The sequence below is a fragment of the Falco peregrinus genome, chromosome 4, assembly GCF_023634155.1.
Source record: "Falco peregrinus isolate bFalPer1 chromosome 4, bFalPer1.pri, whole genome shotgun sequence".
Taxonomy (NCBI): Eukaryota; Metazoa; Chordata; class Aves; order Falconiformes; family Falconidae; genus Falco; species Falco peregrinus.
In genome coordinates this window covers 47,648,869-47,665,414 of record NC_073724.1, presented here as the reverse complement: position 1 = coordinate 47,665,414, position 16,546 = coordinate 47,648,869, and the positions used below count along the sequence as shown (strand labels likewise).

The following is a 16,546-nucleotide window of genomic DNA, read 5'->3' as shown; positions in this document are numbered from 1 at the left end:
AGATTTATGTGCACTTGGAGATGGGAGTTCAGGGGTTTTGCTGATGTACCAGGCTTCCTAACCTCTCAGCGGGAGCTTGGACCCATGCTTAAATGCTGTGTGGGTGCTTGAACACTTTCCCATCCCCTGGTACACGCTCTAGTCGTGGCCTGGTCTGGGACTGGCCATGTTCTTGTGTATGACTGGGGTGGGTGAGTGGGGAGGGCAGTGAGGTGAGCTGAAAAAGGCTTGTCTTCATGCTTAACTGACAACAAAGCTGTTCCTGAACTGACTGGCTGCACTCTAGAGGACAGCTTTTGGCTTTGCTCCCCACTGAGCAATGAGGTTTCTCCCCCACCTCTGAATCAGCCAGGCTGGCTTTAAAATGCACAGTCTTTTATGCTCTTTCCTTTCTGCATGAATCCAGTGAAATACAGCTTCTCTGGCTACAATCCCTGTCAGCCACAGAAAAATGTCAAATCTCCTGACAAGTTCTCAGCAGTGCTGATGTGGATTTAAATGCTATCAAGCAGTAGAGAACAAATGTATTTTTAGATACTTCTGTCAAGTCTGACATTGATGTGTCCTATCAGTTCATTGTCAGATTAGCCCTTTGACTTATGTGGAATAATTTCCACGTAACTTGCTTGGTGACCTTTTAAAGAAAAGGTAAAACAAGAAATAACCTGAAGAAATGCCTGGTCAGCTGTTTGGAGACTTGGGTTTGATGCTGCATCATGGTCACAACCTGTGCTGTTTAGAGCAAAATAAGAGCTACTTGCCACGCCGGTGACATACCACATAGGGCGTGTAAGTCAGGAGCTTGCGTGAAAACACTGCAAAAGGTGCACAGTCCAGGCGTACACACTCGTTTGTCCTGAGGCTGGTGAAAGGGCTGGGACCTGCTGTTGCAGCTCAAGATCTGAGCACACCACGCACTGCTCTGGGATTACCAGCTGCTGTGGGCCGCCTTATCTCCTCCCATTTCTAAAAGGCAAAAAATGACACACAGACAACCTTACAACCTTGGTACTGAACGGAGCTGCGCTGGTGGGGTTCTGCGAGGCAACTAGTTTTAAGGAAACAAGTTGCCTGAAGCACCTACCGTGCTGCTCTTACCATCCCTTCTTTTAAAATCTTGCTGACCTTTATCTGTGTGGTAGAGTGAATACACAGTGTTCAGGAAGGCTTAGAAGTTCAAATCAAAGTCTCTGACACACAATCTACTTTTTTTGAAGCAGAAAATGCAGAAGCCTGTGCTTAAAAATCAGATTTGACATGAAAACCCTGCAAGAGCATGGTTAGGATTATATATAGAGAGACTGATTTATTTAACCTGAGGGCAGCAAGAGAGGATTAGATATTTTAATTCCCTCCCTTTCCCTAATGACAGTACAGAGTGCTGACACTTCTTTGGCTTGGACAAGATGACCTGTACGCTGAAGTGATTAGTGTGTGCAGTGAATTTTTTAACACCTACTGAAAACAAAGTGCTGTCTCACAAAACAAAGCACTTTTTTTTTTTTTTTTAATGTAGCATAATAGCACTCTTCTGAAATCAGGAGCATTGCCACTCAAGTGGGACATGCAGCTGATGAATTGGTCTCGCAGATCATGAAATTTAGGACCTATCTTGCCAAGGCAGCTGGGTGATGATTTTCAGTGCTCTCGGAGATCACTTAACAACATGGAAAATGTATGCCAATAGGAATCACTGTGGTTTAGCATTTCAGAATAGCTCCATACTTTGCTGCTGAACTTGAGATGATAACTTTAGCTACCTGATTTTTAAAACATACTTGTCAGTTCAGTTTTTTCCTGGGAATTCTTAAATAATAGATAAATGAATGTACAAGTGAGGCAAAAAATTGCTATAAATTAGTAGGTATTTATTTCTTTGAGGCCAGAATGTTTCAGTATGTTTCCAAATTAAATGTGCAATTGTGCTTTTAAACACAGGACAGTTTTTTTCATTAAGAAGATAAGGCCTGAGTAGAGATCCCCTCTTCGGCTCAGTCTTGTTGCCTTAACATGTATATCACCTGTATAAACAGCTGCAGTTAAAGTTTGCTTTCTATCATTTGTAATCTACTTGAGTTGAAAATCAGCAAGGAAATACATTTTATTTATTTGAGTATTTGATCCAGAGTTAGGCACTTGAGGGATAAATTATACAAGTGACCTATAGGCAGAATATCTTTGGAGCCTATATATATATATATTTTATTTTTTTTTAAACTACAGGCTTATTGTATTTCTGTGGGTAAGAGAAAAGGTTGAAGAAAAAGCATCAACAATGTCCCTTTCAGTTATTCCAGTGTAATTTGACCCATATCTCTCTATGACTGTAGTCATGTAAATGTGAATACTATCAGCTTTTTAAAAGCTAACTGTACTGTGATTTTTGGTATTAAGAGTACGTCATCTGCTTGGTGGTTTTCTTCATCACACCAACAGAACAGGAATGTGCCACAGCACGGCTGTAGCCATGGCTTCCATATATTGTTGTAAGGAGACAGCTGTTGTGCGACTGGAGTCAGGGTCTTGCAATGCTCTTCTGTAGCTTTTCCTATTCTCGTTACAGTGTCAAGGGCTCAGTGTCAGCTGATAGAGGATTCACGTCAGAAGGATCTTGTAAGAGATCAAACAGCAGCGGGAGGGTCATGATGGGTTACACCATCCCTGAAACATGGGCAAATTCCTCTTTCAAAACAGGCCTCAGAGGGTTCTGGTTGGAATACTGGACTGGCATAATGAGCCTTCCATACAGTCCCACCTGTCACAGAAGCAGCACATTGGAACAGCTTAATGGCATTAGGGGTCAGGGGATGTCCCTGAAAGGTTGGTTCACATTTTAAATGATCTGATTCCTAGGGCAAGCTTATGTCCTGGTTGTCACATACAGGGAAAGGGTCTTTTGGGAGCTGGCAGGGTTTCAGAATGCTTTTCATGGTTCATGGGTGCACCTTGGCTCTGGGTACATGCAGGGCCATATACACGGTGTGGATGGTTAGAGTCTAATATTTCTGGTGCAGAGGGAGTCTCTGCCACTTTCTTGTGTCCTTTTAAAATTCTACATGCCTCTTAGTGGGGAAAATGGAAGTGCTGGTAGGTAGTTCTGTTGGCTCTGTACGTCTCTATGAAGAAGAGCACCTGGGCAGAAACTGACCACAGTTCATTTCCATGTTCATGTTCCAGCACACTTTCAAATAGGGTGGTAATTTCAGCCATGAAAACAGTAAAATCTGGAGTCTAGTTTTTAAGATAATGTGATGGAGGCAACTAGTTTGCAGCTTTAGAGCTTGTACTTTGTCAAGCTCTTGTACTGACCATGGCATAAATGCAAGTCTGTAACTTCTAATGAAGAAATGACAAAATACTAGCAGTTCTGAAAGCAGTTCAATAGGAGATTTTTTCCTTCCTCCTCCATCTTTTTTACCCTATTCCTTGCCCTGCATTTAGAAAGCACTAAGCTGAGCTTGAAGGCATGGATGTGCCCAGGAAGAAGGCAGCAGTTAGATATTATGTCTGAAAAAGGGAGAAGAAAGGGAATATTCAACATGTGGAGCCATTTCTGTAATGCATTGAACACAAATAGCTGACAACTGCATTGTCTCTACATGGCATTTTCATTTTGGTTCAATGGAATCAGCTGAACTTTCCTTCCTTGTCCCCAGAGCTGTTCATCATGACTGGACCCTGCAGCTTTATTCTTCTGTCTCTGTCTTATCACTACTGCTAGAATGTATTTTATTAATAAATAAAATTTTTAAACCTCTTAAAAGGTGAGGGGGAATAAATAACAGATATGAAAGCTGAGGTAATATTTTAGCTTAAAATTTGCAGCTTCTGGCTGGTGGCCTGGCTGTCTATGTATCTATTTATTTCCACCCCATGGTTTCCACATCCTGCTAAGCTAAGCTTCTGCACTTCTGTGAAGGGATGATGTCTTAATGGTTCTGAAAAGTTTTGGCATAATACATTTAGAAATGTTACAGATTTTAGATATCTCCCTTTCTGAAATTAAGAGAGAAAGGATGCAGAAGGTGGATTTCTTAAAGGAAATGGGTTCGCTTCCTGATGGCTTACTAAGGACAGGTATTCCTTAGGTCTCTTTGGGTGTGTGCTTCGGTGTTGGCTGGGATGTGCTCTGTGACCTCCTACTTTTCCCTGTCTTGTGACTAGATAAGCATTTGTCTCATGACAAAAATGCAAGCATCCTCTGTTATATGAGGGTTCCCCAAGCATGGGATTTGGGTCTTGCGTCTGTTGCTCAGGTAGCATAGATACTTGTTAGAATGAGTTAAGCACTGTGGGCCATATGCATTTTTCTGATTAGCTGGCTCTAGTCAGAGCGCTATTGTGATAGTGCTAAAATAACCATTTAACAGACAAAAAATTAGATGGACAGGTAGACTTACCTAGCTATGCATACAAATTTGTGATCAATGTTCAGAAAAATGAAACTAACTAGTCATTGTTTTCCATAAATAGTTGAGCTGAATTTCTTACAACTTATACACTGTACAGTGATTTGAAGTAATAAGTGTAGAGTGTCTGAGGAGAATTGTTCTGATTCTGCAAACTTTTAACATTCACTTTTCACAGCTGCAAATAATTACTAGGTTGCAGAGTAGAAGAAAGCCAGGTCCTTGTTAGTCCATTCTGAAGGATACAGGGGGGCTGATTGTAATTAACCTGTGTTGGTGATCTGAGTAGACAGCTGGGTTACAGAAGGATAAAAGAAAAAAAAGGTGGTAGAAATCAGAGCTGATGAAAGCAGCAGGGGTTTCACTCATCTATCTCCAAGAGGCAAGGAGGCATACACAATTTGCTACAAGTAGCTATGACAGAATTTGAAGGATGTGTGTGAATTTTAAGGCAACATGTTAAAGTAATGTGTCCAAGGGAAAGGAAACCTGCTTCTTCAATCCAAACATCTCTCAAACCCATCTGGTAACAATCAATCAGTTTAACGAGCAGAAAGAAATGGACTGTCACTAATAAGCCTTATTGTGCTGTGGTAGAGGAAAGGACTCTTTAACATACAGACAAAGGATTCTTCTGGCTTCTGTGAAGGGCTTAATTGATGGGCCCTGCCTGGGTGACATCAAGGCACAATGGCTTCATATCTAGCCTGTCCAATAGATAGAAGTAAACAGACAATAAATATGTAAAACGAGCATGATATACTTGTAAATGAGCTAAACCAGACTTTTAAAAGTTTGTCAGCCGAGTCAGAATTATTGGCAGTTGAAGTAAAGAATCGGAATTTCTGGCTTGCCTGAAGGCTGAGCTACATGGTAATATTTGATTAGCCACTCTTTCATATGCAGAAAGTCACATTGTTTTCAACCTCCTTGCCATGAACAGTTGTGGTTCGATGGGAAAAACTGTGGAAAGGCATGTACAGGAGATGAAGCTCTGTGTGTGGCTTCATAGAACACAAAATACCACAAAATATAGCTTGCATCTGCATGTTGTGTGTATGTTACAGGTAGTGTGGGCTGTTAGAAACTGATCTGTGGAGCAGAACACTTATCGATGGCTTTACATCCATGCTGTGTTTGTGTGGGGGTGTTTTAGTGGGAGCTGACTCTTGTCTGGTCCTGTCTCTACATCTTTTAGTGATTAGAGCATATTAGGTATGATCCTGGAGCCTACCTTACAGTTTAGTTTCATCTAAACTAAAGTCCTGATCTCCAAGCCCATTCCACAATGCAACCCAAAGCACGAGTGGGTACGCTCAAGAGGGATTTGCTTCACAAGCATGCTTCTGATCTGAACTAAAATTGTAATGTAGACACACCTTACATAGCCTGGGAGAGCAAGAGGTGGAAGCTAGGTGAGGAGAACAGCAGTTCTTTAGACTGAAAAGCAATTCTTCAAACGCATCCCTTGATGGAGGATGTATTTAGCTTTGCTAGGGAAGTGCAGCATGACTTCTAGTAGGAATTCTCTCCAGGAGCCACTGCAGTTAAAACATAGCTTTCTCTGCCCAGAAACTTTCTCTGTCCGGTAAAAAATACACATTACAAAGAAATGAAGAGAGATCTCTAAGAATAGAGATGGATTTGGAGGCATAGGAGACTTGAGTTTCTGACTGCTGTTCTGCTTTATGTAGAGCAGATGGGTAAGTGGGTGCAGGGTTAGACGTGACCGAGCCTGGAGCTACTGGCAGTTCTGGTGTGGGGCCAGCTTGGCACCAGTCCGCATCAGGTGAACTGATCTCTCGCTGCTCCAGTGGCAGCTGTAAGAGCTGGACTCTTCACTGTCAGTCTCTAACTCCCTGCTGAGCTGAGTATTGGGTACTTGGGGAGCACTATTCAAGGCAGCGACTCTCAAGTTTCTGCCGAGCACAGGCTGTTGTGTGCTCCCTGCGGAACGGCGCAGCCCTCCTCGGGGCGCAGGGCTGCCCGGCTCTGCCGCTGTGCGGTGGGTCGGGCCTCGGGCCCGGAGCGCAGGTGGGCACCGGTGGGCACAGCGCCTCGAGATGCAGCTGCTGCCCATGGCGGGGGGTGCCCATGGCGGGGGGTTTGCCATGGCAGGGGGTGCCCATTGTGGGGGGTGCCCGGTGGGGCCCCGGTGCTGCCCCACAGCTCCCCGCTGAGTGCCCACAGGTCCCGCGGGTGTGGGCTGCTTTTCCTACAGGGCGCCTCGAGATGTGAAAATGAAAAGCGGAGCGGCTGACTGTGCCCGAGAGCCAGGGAGGGTTTATTTTATTTTACGTTGTTATAACCTCCTCGTCTAAAGCACTCGCTGACGTCTGACAGGCGCCCCCCGGCGGCCGTTGTGGCCGGTGTGCCGTTGCGGCCGTTGGCGGTGCTGCGCTGCCCCCTGGCGGCGCCTTCGCTTCCCGCGCTGCCGGCTGCGGGGCGCACGGCCCGGCGGCTGTGCCCGCGGCCCCGGGCCCTAGTGCCTGCCCGCCGCGGCGCGGGGCCGGGGGCAGCGGGGCGCACTGCGGGGGGCAGCACCGCGCTGCAGCTCTCCCCTGCCGGGCATTTCCCTCCACCGCTGGCCTGCTCCTCGTGCTTACCAGAGAAGGGGCGCACCAGTCCCTCCTCCCATGTTTTTTTTCTGTAATGTAATCCCATCAAGGTGCCTAATAAAAAAAGTGACCGTGACTGCGACAGAAGGAGAGACTGATGGCTTAAAGCCTTAGGTTATGGAGTTGGTTCAACTAATCTTGATTTATAATTGCTGCAGAGACCCAATTTCCGCAGGAAAGATGCAGAGTGGTCATTTGCACGTGTCATGTAGCGATGATATATTTTAATTGTGGCCAAACACACAGAAGGAGGAATCGAGTCCTGGTCTGCTTAGATAAGTAAGTAGTTAGGACAGCCAAAATTTTAGCCTCGAGCATTTTAAGGGTGGTTCTCTCACTGGTGTCACCCCGTTTCATAGCCGTGTTGGTTATCAGGTCATCCAAACGTCCAGCCCAGCGGGAAGCACCAAGGCAGAGGGAGCTGCCCAGACCAGGCCCCTGCCTGCAGCTGCGCCGAGCAGCAGCCCCGCAGCAGTTCTGCCCCACGGCAGCAGCCCTGAAAGGGCTGTCAAGGCCTTACCTCTCGGCTACAAAGCAGAAAAGCCGAAGTCGCAGCACTCTTTCCCTTTTCTTTATTTCTTTTTCTTTTTTTTTTTTCTTCTTTAAATTAACAACCCCGTTCCTAATTCTTAGACAAAAATGGGTTTAGCATTTATTCTCTGCAGAGAAAATAAAGAATGAGGATTCCCAAGAGAAAAAAAGAAATGACCAACCTTCCCTGGAAGACTTGAAGGTGCTCCACTCCATGGAAGAATTGCATTTATGATTCACCCTTGTACTTAGCATTTTCTACCATATAGCTCCTTAAGCGGTGTGCAGGTTGCTCTGGATGTCACCCTGAAGGCATAGCTCCTCAAATACTACATGGCTTGTATAGCTTAAATATTTTTCCTTGGATGAAGTACCCAGATTTGCCTTTGGGAATCAAGAACCTAAAAATAAAATTCCACCATGGCACCTGGCACCACATACTCACATTTAGTCCTTATCCCTTTCTTCCATGTTTCCTGTTGGCCAAGAGCAGTGACATCCCACCTGGGAGCCATGCTTGTGTCAAATGTGGTGTGATGGTGAGGGCACTAACCTCAGGGTGAAACTGGCAGTAACAAGTAAGTTTTGTAGTCTTTGAGTGTTCACTGAGCAAGTAGATTCTTGGCTTGATACTATCATCATATCAGAAAGCATCATAAAAGAAATGTAAATGGGCACAAGAAATATCACCCAGTGGACATTCTGACATCAGAAGGATTTCTTGCTGGGCTTCCTATGGTTGTCTCACCCCGTGGTCAGTGCTCAAAGCAGTCTTTGAACAGCCAGCTCTTTGTCAGTGGACCAGCTGAATGTGAACAGCTGCTGATGGTGGAATGCCCTAGCATTTGTAACTGCTACCTATTTGCAGTCGCACAAGAACTCTGTAATTCTTCTCTCACTTCACAGATAGGAAAAGCAAAACAAAAATTAAAGGGGCTGATTCAAGTTTCTAAAAGATGGGAAGATGAGTAGTCATAGCCTACTCCATCAGCTTCTGCATTTCTCCAGCTGTGCAGAAGGAAAAAACCTGAGTACAGTATCCCCATGAATTCATCAGCTTACCGTCATGTCATCACTTACTATCACATCATATAGTCACAGAAGGTGCAAGTCATCTCAACTAACTTTAAATTAATGTAAGGATGATTTTTATATCTGATGTGGTCAGTCTCAGCTTTTCAGTCAGTGGAGAAACAGGCCTGACTGATCTAGCCCAGATGTGCTAATCAGAAGGAGGTGAATAACACCCTGTAAACATCTGCATCTCCTCAGTGGCTATAAAACAACAAGCTCAGATCTGGGCACCTGGCATCCAGGTCACGCAAATGCCATCCTCTGTTCTCAGCGGGAATAAGGACACAGCTACCAGTCACCGGCCCGTTCTCTTTTATGCTGTAATAATGGAGGGCGACATCAACAAAGATTGGGTGGTTGTTGAAAGCTCAGGAAAGCGTCACAGCTTGTCTAATGCCACAGCTGAAAAAATCTAACAAACAGGATAGAGCTACTGAAAACAAACAAACTACCACTTAAGATAAAGACCTTATGTGTGTAGTTCCTTCTTCTTCAATCTTACACTAAATCTGATCCCAAATGCTTTTGCAGCAAAAGCGATAGAAAGGCTGCAACAACAGTGTTATTGTTGAAGCTAGGCTATGCAGGAAGCAAACCCCTTCCATCTTGGGCAAGGCAGGACAACCAACAATGCAGCCATTCTGCACCTTGCAGAAGAACTGAGAGTTTGAGGCAATAAACTTACTCCAAATACCTGTACATATGTTTTTGTGTGACAACCTATTGCAAGCTAGAGGTCATTACATCATGTCTGATCTGCAGGAGCGGGATGTTTATACTCACTGTCCTTTTGGTGCCACTGCACTGCACACAGAAGTACACTGCAGCAGTGAAACATGAACTCATGCCCAGAGCGCAAAGGCAGTAAGGTGCGCCCATCAGTTACCCTGATGGAGAGGACAGGAGCCACCAGGCTGCTTAAGAATTTCAGTCTGCAGCTGGAGTATAAGCAGTACTCACTCTTTATGTATGCAGCATTACAATTTCAAGTATCATTTCTAAACCCAGCTACTGTTTAGCTAATAAGCCTGGAGATTTTTAATTGGGTGGATGGGTGGAGACAAGTGATTAGCAGTTACTAGCAGTTTTTGCAACTACAGCTAGTTCACACATCCTGCCTGGGGAGATAATTCACCATTACTGTAATCTTCCTGGAAGTAAGCGATAACCATAGTGAAGACATGGTTCACAGCTTTTAATTTTTCTGCCTGAAATGAAAGTCACTGAAGTCACTGATAGCTCTGTGAGCTTGAGGCTTTGTAATAAAATGGGGGGGGGGGGGGGGGAAGGTAAAAAGCCACTTACTGAATTGACTAACAGTTGGTTTAGTTACACACCACCAGTCCTTTTATGCTTCTTGCTCAAATGGCTTAGCCACCCACACTTTCTCCTGTTCTTTAGAGGAGTCTAACTCAATGCTACAAATCCTTTACTGTGGAGGATGCTACTTCTCCCACACTGCCAGCCAAATGCAGACCATGTGCCATTTGTTCCACCTTCCCTATTCATGAGCTTCCTAGACTTGGAAAGGGCCTGTCCTGGTACTCTAACAGGATCAACCAGCTTTGTGAGCATCTGTGAATTTTTGATAAAAAGCAAAATGAAACGGGGCAACTTTGGTTTTAGGGTTTTTTGAGATTTTTTTTTCTAGGGGGGGTGGTGGGGGGGTGGTGTTCCATCATCCCAGTGTCCCAAATCAACCAGGTTGCCTTTCAGTGATTAGAAAACTGAGTTAGCTAAACAACCTTTGATAAAACATATGGTTTTCCTTTGCCTTTCCCATATAAGCAGACAAGATGGGGAAGCTACACAGAAAGAAAGCTAGGGAATTGCCTGGTTTAGAAACAAGCAGAATTTAACTTGTGGCTGTTTGGATGCATGACATATACAGTCAGCTTCTATCTAAATAAAAAAAGGGGAGTAAGTATGGTTTATGATGCCACCTTTGTACCTGTCCTGAGGCACTGCCCCTCCAGGCAGGTGAACTACAGTTGGGAAAATGTCCACAAGGCTTGTCATAATTGATAACTGTCCCTGCAGGCAACACTCCCGTTCCTGGGACATGGATCCCTCCTTCCCAGCCTCCCATTCCTTTTCCACCTGTTAGAGAAGGGAGGTGGGGAAGTACCAAAAAAGAATAAAAGATACTAGATATTTATTATACATATATAATAACAGGGGTTTTAACTTTTAGAATATTCAAATAACTTTAATCTATTATCAAATCTGTTATTCAAATAACAGCAGATCCTGGAGAACAGTAGAATGACTACAGTACAAATTCCATTCTTCAAAAATAAGTATTAATCTCTTTATTTTAGACTGCTTTCTTGGGTGGCACATACAGCAACCCACTACTAAGCAGTATTTTTGGCAGAAAAGGAACAATCCCACCCTCTAATGCCTGAGAAGACATTCTGGCCCATGCTTTTAATTGAATGTCATGTTTGAGAACAATCTCCACACTCCCTAAAACCATGCCCAAGAAAAAAAGTCTTCACTAATAAGAAGCAAAATCTGACCTCGTGTCAATGGAATAGAGGTTGCAGCCCTGCTTGGTGCCTGAGGAAGGGAGATTAACACAGGGCAAGCTTGGCTGTCAAACAGTTAACAATCAGAACCACCAGGAACATGACAAAATTATTTGCAGTCCTGGAGAGCAGCGACAGGGATTAGAATAACGTTTGATTGCCCTCCAGGAGTTGAGAGTCCCAGGGATGCTCTGGGGTGGTCCCAAATGGAAGAGTGCAGAACTCAAGCAGTGAACAGGGTAGTGCTCTGAATATGCAGCAGAGAGGAAGACTTTCCACCCACATTTCTGTTGAAGTTGTGTTAAGGTAATCCAAAGAGTCTTTCTTAACTGGGTTTCTCTTGCCTTCCTCTGGTCTCCTCCATGCACTGGCTCTCTTACAAGTCAAAATATTCATTGTTTTGAATAGTGTTTCAAAGTGAGAACCATTTACTAATTACAGATATGAATTATAGATATCAAGGATGAGGATATGAATGAAACCATTTGTTTAAAGCTAGAACTCCAAGTTGAGGGTTCACTTAGAAAAGAAAAATCGCAAAATGTTGATTCTCAGGTACCTGTATGACCTTTGCTCTGTTATTCCTCCTATGAAGGGCAGAAATGACAAGTCATTGCTGGAAAGTGTTGTAGGAAAATTGGCAAAAAAAACTTCAAGCTATCTTATTAGCTCAGCTAATAATTCAGCAGTTGAATGGTAGTTTATACTAGCCTCTGGCTTTGCTAAGTAATGCCAGACTTTGCTATGAAGGAGGTGTGCTCATAGTTACAGCTTAGAGGCAAGGTTCTCAGAGCTTGGTTTTAAAAGCTGACAAGGTGGCAGGATGGATTATAAGCAGGGCAAGTCCAGCTACTTGTGCAATAATCTTTGTGCTATGTAAGATAACGGTATCTCATGCTTTGTTATTCACTAGTGGCTGTCCTTATTATTTGTGTGTGGCTTACTTATCTTCTTGTTTTTAATAGCCTGTTAGCAATAGCAGCAGTGATTTCTACAGATATTTCTGAAATAAACTAATTTTTTTAATCTTCCTAGTTAGCTTCACTGGGATATCCCCTGTTCTGCTGTATGTAGACATAAATGGGAATGTCTTTCTGTTATTAATATCTAAACTGATATTATATGTCCTCTTATCTCCTCCCTAAGCTTGCATGATTTCATTATTGTCCTTTCATACTGGAGACTGTCTAATCACATTCACCTTTCCTCTCTGGACTCTTCTGTTACTAATATGGTTGTGTTAAGCTAGTAGAAGTGAATTTGGTAGGTTACGTTCTGAGCTATTCAAATCAGCCCATTGGACTTTTTGCATTTGTTACTGGTATGGAAATTTCATATGCAGAATGGAAGGCAAAGTTAGCATTTAGGACTGTTCCTGGATGAGATCTCAGCTGTGTCAAGCATTGCTTGTGGGGCTCATCGAGTAACATGATGTGCATTTTGATACTGAGCAAGGTCAAGGCATCCAAATCTTCTTCTGTAGAGAAATAAGTCACGGGGGCAGTTTTCAGGCTTCATTATACAGTAAGTGCCAGACTGCCCAAGCTGTCACAGTGGATTTTTCAGGCTTAGCATTCTGGAGTAATCACATGCAAGAGAGACCACAGATCTTCATTTCCATAAAGTTTTTGACACTATGTTGCAAGCCGGTCATAGAAAGGGAGTCTAGATGAAACATCTATAGGATAGATGAGAAACTGGAAAACTGTATCAAGAAAGTAGTCATCATGATATCTGCCAGTGTTGACACAGATAATCATCTACTGTGAAAAACAGAAGGATGTTTCAAGTGAGATGCCAAACCGTGTGTTCTGGATCTGCATCAGGGGAAGTTCAGATTGGACATTAGGAAAAGGCTCTTCGCTGAGAGGGTGGTCGGTCACTGGAATGGGCTCCCCAGGGAAGTGGTCATGGCACCAAGCCTGTCAGTTCAAGAAGTGTCTGCACGATGCTCTTAGTCATGTGGTTTAGTTTTATGTAGTCCTGTGAGGAGCAGGGAGTTGGACTCAATGATCCCTATGGATCCCTTCCAACTTGAGATATTCTATGATCCTATAATACTACAAGATTTTCAAGTAGTGCTTTGGGTTATGGCTGAACTACTTTCCCACATTTTCTACTGAATTTGCAACATTACCATACATCAAGAGAGCTATTGGAAAATATTTAATTAGCGACATTCATACTAGAAGTTTTAATGTTTGAAAGTTATACATATGAGAAACTGGTTTAACTGATTTCTAGACATTTTGGCAAAGAAAAGTATCTACAGAAGCAGCCTCATTTGAATAACAAGCAACAAATGCAAAGTGCTGTAGAATAACCTTGCTGGTGCGGTATTCTTGCAAAAGTAGTTTGATTTAGTGGGATCCCACCAGAACACTGGTTCCAAAAGAGAACTTGATATTGAGTGCTGGATGTCATGCCTAGAGATGATGTCTCTAAAGATGTCTTTAAAATAAAGCCAGCCAGATTTCAGATTTTCAGTCTTCTCAGATTGTTCTTTCTAATGAATGGGACGCAGTTGCCTAAGCTTAGTGAGTCTTTATAAACCATTTAGTATGCACTGGGATATTCTGATTGACCCCCAGAATGACGTCTTCTCCAAGTCCCATGTCAATATCTGCTGTCCAATGCTGATGCCTCAGCTATGCTGTGGTTTCTACAAACATGTCCTGGTTTCAGCTGGGATAGAGTTAATTTTCTTCTCAGTAGCTGGTGTGCAGTGCTGTGTTTTGGATTTGGTGTGAGAACAATGTTGATAGCACTCTGATGTTTTTGGCTATTGCTGGGTAATATTTGTGCTAAGTTAAGGAGTTTTCAGTTCCTTGGGCCCTGCTGGTGAGGGGGCTGGAGGGGCATAGGAAACTGGGAGGGGACACAGCCAGGACAGGTGACCCGAAATAGCCAAAGGGATATTCCACACCATATGACATCATGCTGAGTATATTTGGGGTATATTTGCATTATATTGAGTATATTTGCATGAGCAAATGCTTTGCTTTGCTTGCATGCATGGCTTTTGCTTTACCTGTTAAATTTTTCTTATCTCAACCCTGGAATTTTACATTTCTTTCAAATTCTCCTCCCCATCCCTCTGGGTGAGGAGGGAGTGAGCAAGCAGCTGTGTGGGGCTTAGTTACCAGCTGGGGTTACACCTTGGCAAAATGATACCAAGATGCCTCTGTTAGGACATTAAGTAATCTCTTACAACTAAAGTTCTATCAAAATATATTGTTAAAAAAAGAAAAGGGGGAAACAAGTTTTATATAGAACAAAATGCTTACAGAGTCAGGGGTACACAGTTTGAAATGTACATGATTACATTTCTCCTTTAGCAAGCCAGAATCACGTCAGAGGAGCTACACTGATTATTACTGTCATATGCTGTGGCTGAAGTTTTCTGTCATGAATTTACATGGCTGAAGTAAATCTGTTTTAAAACATCATTGCTGAAAACTCTTCCACAGTCTGACACATTTCTCTATGGAAACGTTTGCCAAGGCTTTACAAAGTGTAATATTACACTATAATCTTAATACCACTAAACATACAGTGTTTGCACAATTTTCTTCTTCCTGTTTCTACCTTTGGGTGCTTTTTGCTGTTTGGATTTTCGTTCATTTCTGTGTTTAGCCACATTGCTGTGCTTTATCTGGGGATTTTCCCAAAGAAATCAATCACTAAATCTAGTCATCTTTATTTTTGCCCCCCTCGGTGAGACCCCAAATCCTTAGAATAATTAGTCTTTAAAATGGTTTATTTAAGGGGATTTTTAAAAGCAACAATGGCTAGACAAACTGCAGTGAACCATTGGAGAGAGGTCCAACCTGATCTGAAAAGGTATCTGCTAGTCAGGAAAGCTGTTCTGCTTGGAGTACAGACAGCAGCTGCAGTAATGTGCTGGGTAAGTCTCACTCCGTCCTTTTCCAGGCCATCAGTGTTTGGGGTCCTAAAAATAAAAATCCCACCTCTGATAAAAATGTATGACACAGAAGTTTATAGTATCCCACTCCTCCTAGGTTTGACAAGGACACCATCAAATTTACAAAACTCTCTGTTTTTCTGCAGCTCAACTAGGAAAGCTCTATGTTACATATTTCTTGAGATACCTGGACTCCTTAGAAATTAATTTTTCCATGGATACATTTGTTTTTATTAGTAACTAAAGAAAGAAAAAAAGTATTTCAGATATATCCCATATCAAAAGCTCATGCAGCATAGTGAAGACATTCCATTAATAGATGCAGTACAAAATAATTTCCAAGACTATAATAGGTTAGAGTAAACACAGAATATATGTACAATCATTCTATCAATCAATCTATATGCAGATTGATAACTACACTAGAGATAAATATATCACATAGACTGAGCTGTCATTTCATAACAAGCCTACAAGAGTTTGCAAAGTTCTGACTGTGCTGAAGGATAGAAGTCCAAGAAAGTTGTTCAAGCATGTCTGCATAATTATTAGCCCAGTAGAAATTACCGGAGAACATTTATTTTGTATGTGGTTTGAAAAGAATAGTATCTAGATAAACTAAACCATTAATAATTAATTTTCTAGTACGAAGCGTCATCAGTTTTCTCACTGAAATTCACCCGGAAGGGATAATTTATTTTTTAGAATATGTTCTTACTTATTGTATCATTGCTATATCACCCCACATCTCTAGTACCAAGATCATCAGCCAGTGTCAGTAAAAAATTGGGTTTTGAAGGATTTGATACACGGGTTCTTGGAAACAAGCATAAAATTAGAAAAATTCTTAGGCAGCTCCTGAAATTAGAAGTAAAAAGGTAAAATTACAAAAACATTTGTAAGCTTTACAATAGACTTTATTCTTCAATGAGGACTCGGTACAGAGGCAAACAGCTACCAAATGCTGCCAGCAGGTGGAGCTCCTGAGTAGTTACAGAAGTTCCTGAGTTTTCCAAAACCAGCAACACTTCTGTGCGCACGGGAATTTTGTGTGAGCATTTCTTTATTGAGATTTGCACTGATCTTAGCAGATGTTTCCCGTAGAATGAGTGGCTGGATGCTTGCAAGTCTCCTGAGGCACGCCTTATCCAGGAGTGCGGGACACTCCCGTTAAGGCTCCTGGAACAAGTGGGACAGAAGCATGGAGGCGATTGATGTGGAGGCACACTGCTCATGATGGCAATGGCTTGCCTGTTGCATCCACCGCGTCCAGTGCTACACAACATCATCTGGAAAGTGCACCTTCAGGCATGGGACCATCTGCAAAACCAAGGTTGCAGCAAAGGGCTTAAAAATGGCTATCTTCCTAGAAGATCCTAAGAATATCTCCGCTCATATCTTAGTTGCTCAAGGTGGGTGCAAAAGGCAGCTTACAGATGTTCACCTAAAGTAAAATAC

At 42.8% G+C, this 16,546-nt stretch overlaps 1 protein-coding gene across 1 annotated transcript; it reads right to left on the bottom strand.

Moving 5' to 3' along the window:
- Positions 1 to 2,328: 2,328 nt before the first annotated feature.
- Positions 2,329 to 15,972, bottom strand: LOC101918386 (arylsulfatase D; the record flags this gene model as incomplete). The annotated part of the gene is given in 9 exon segments (XM_055801978.1): positions 2,329 to 2,569; positions 2,572 to 2,635; positions 2,637 to 2,755; positions 9,416 to 9,519; positions 10,584 to 10,652; positions 10,654 to 10,732; positions 13,464 to 13,589; positions 14,994 to 15,134; positions 15,807 to 15,972. Coding segments are annotated over 9 exon segments (1,107 nt in total), but the record flags the coding sequence as incomplete, so codon positions are not given.
- Between the last annotated feature and the right edge of the window lie 574 nt (positions 15,973 to 16,546).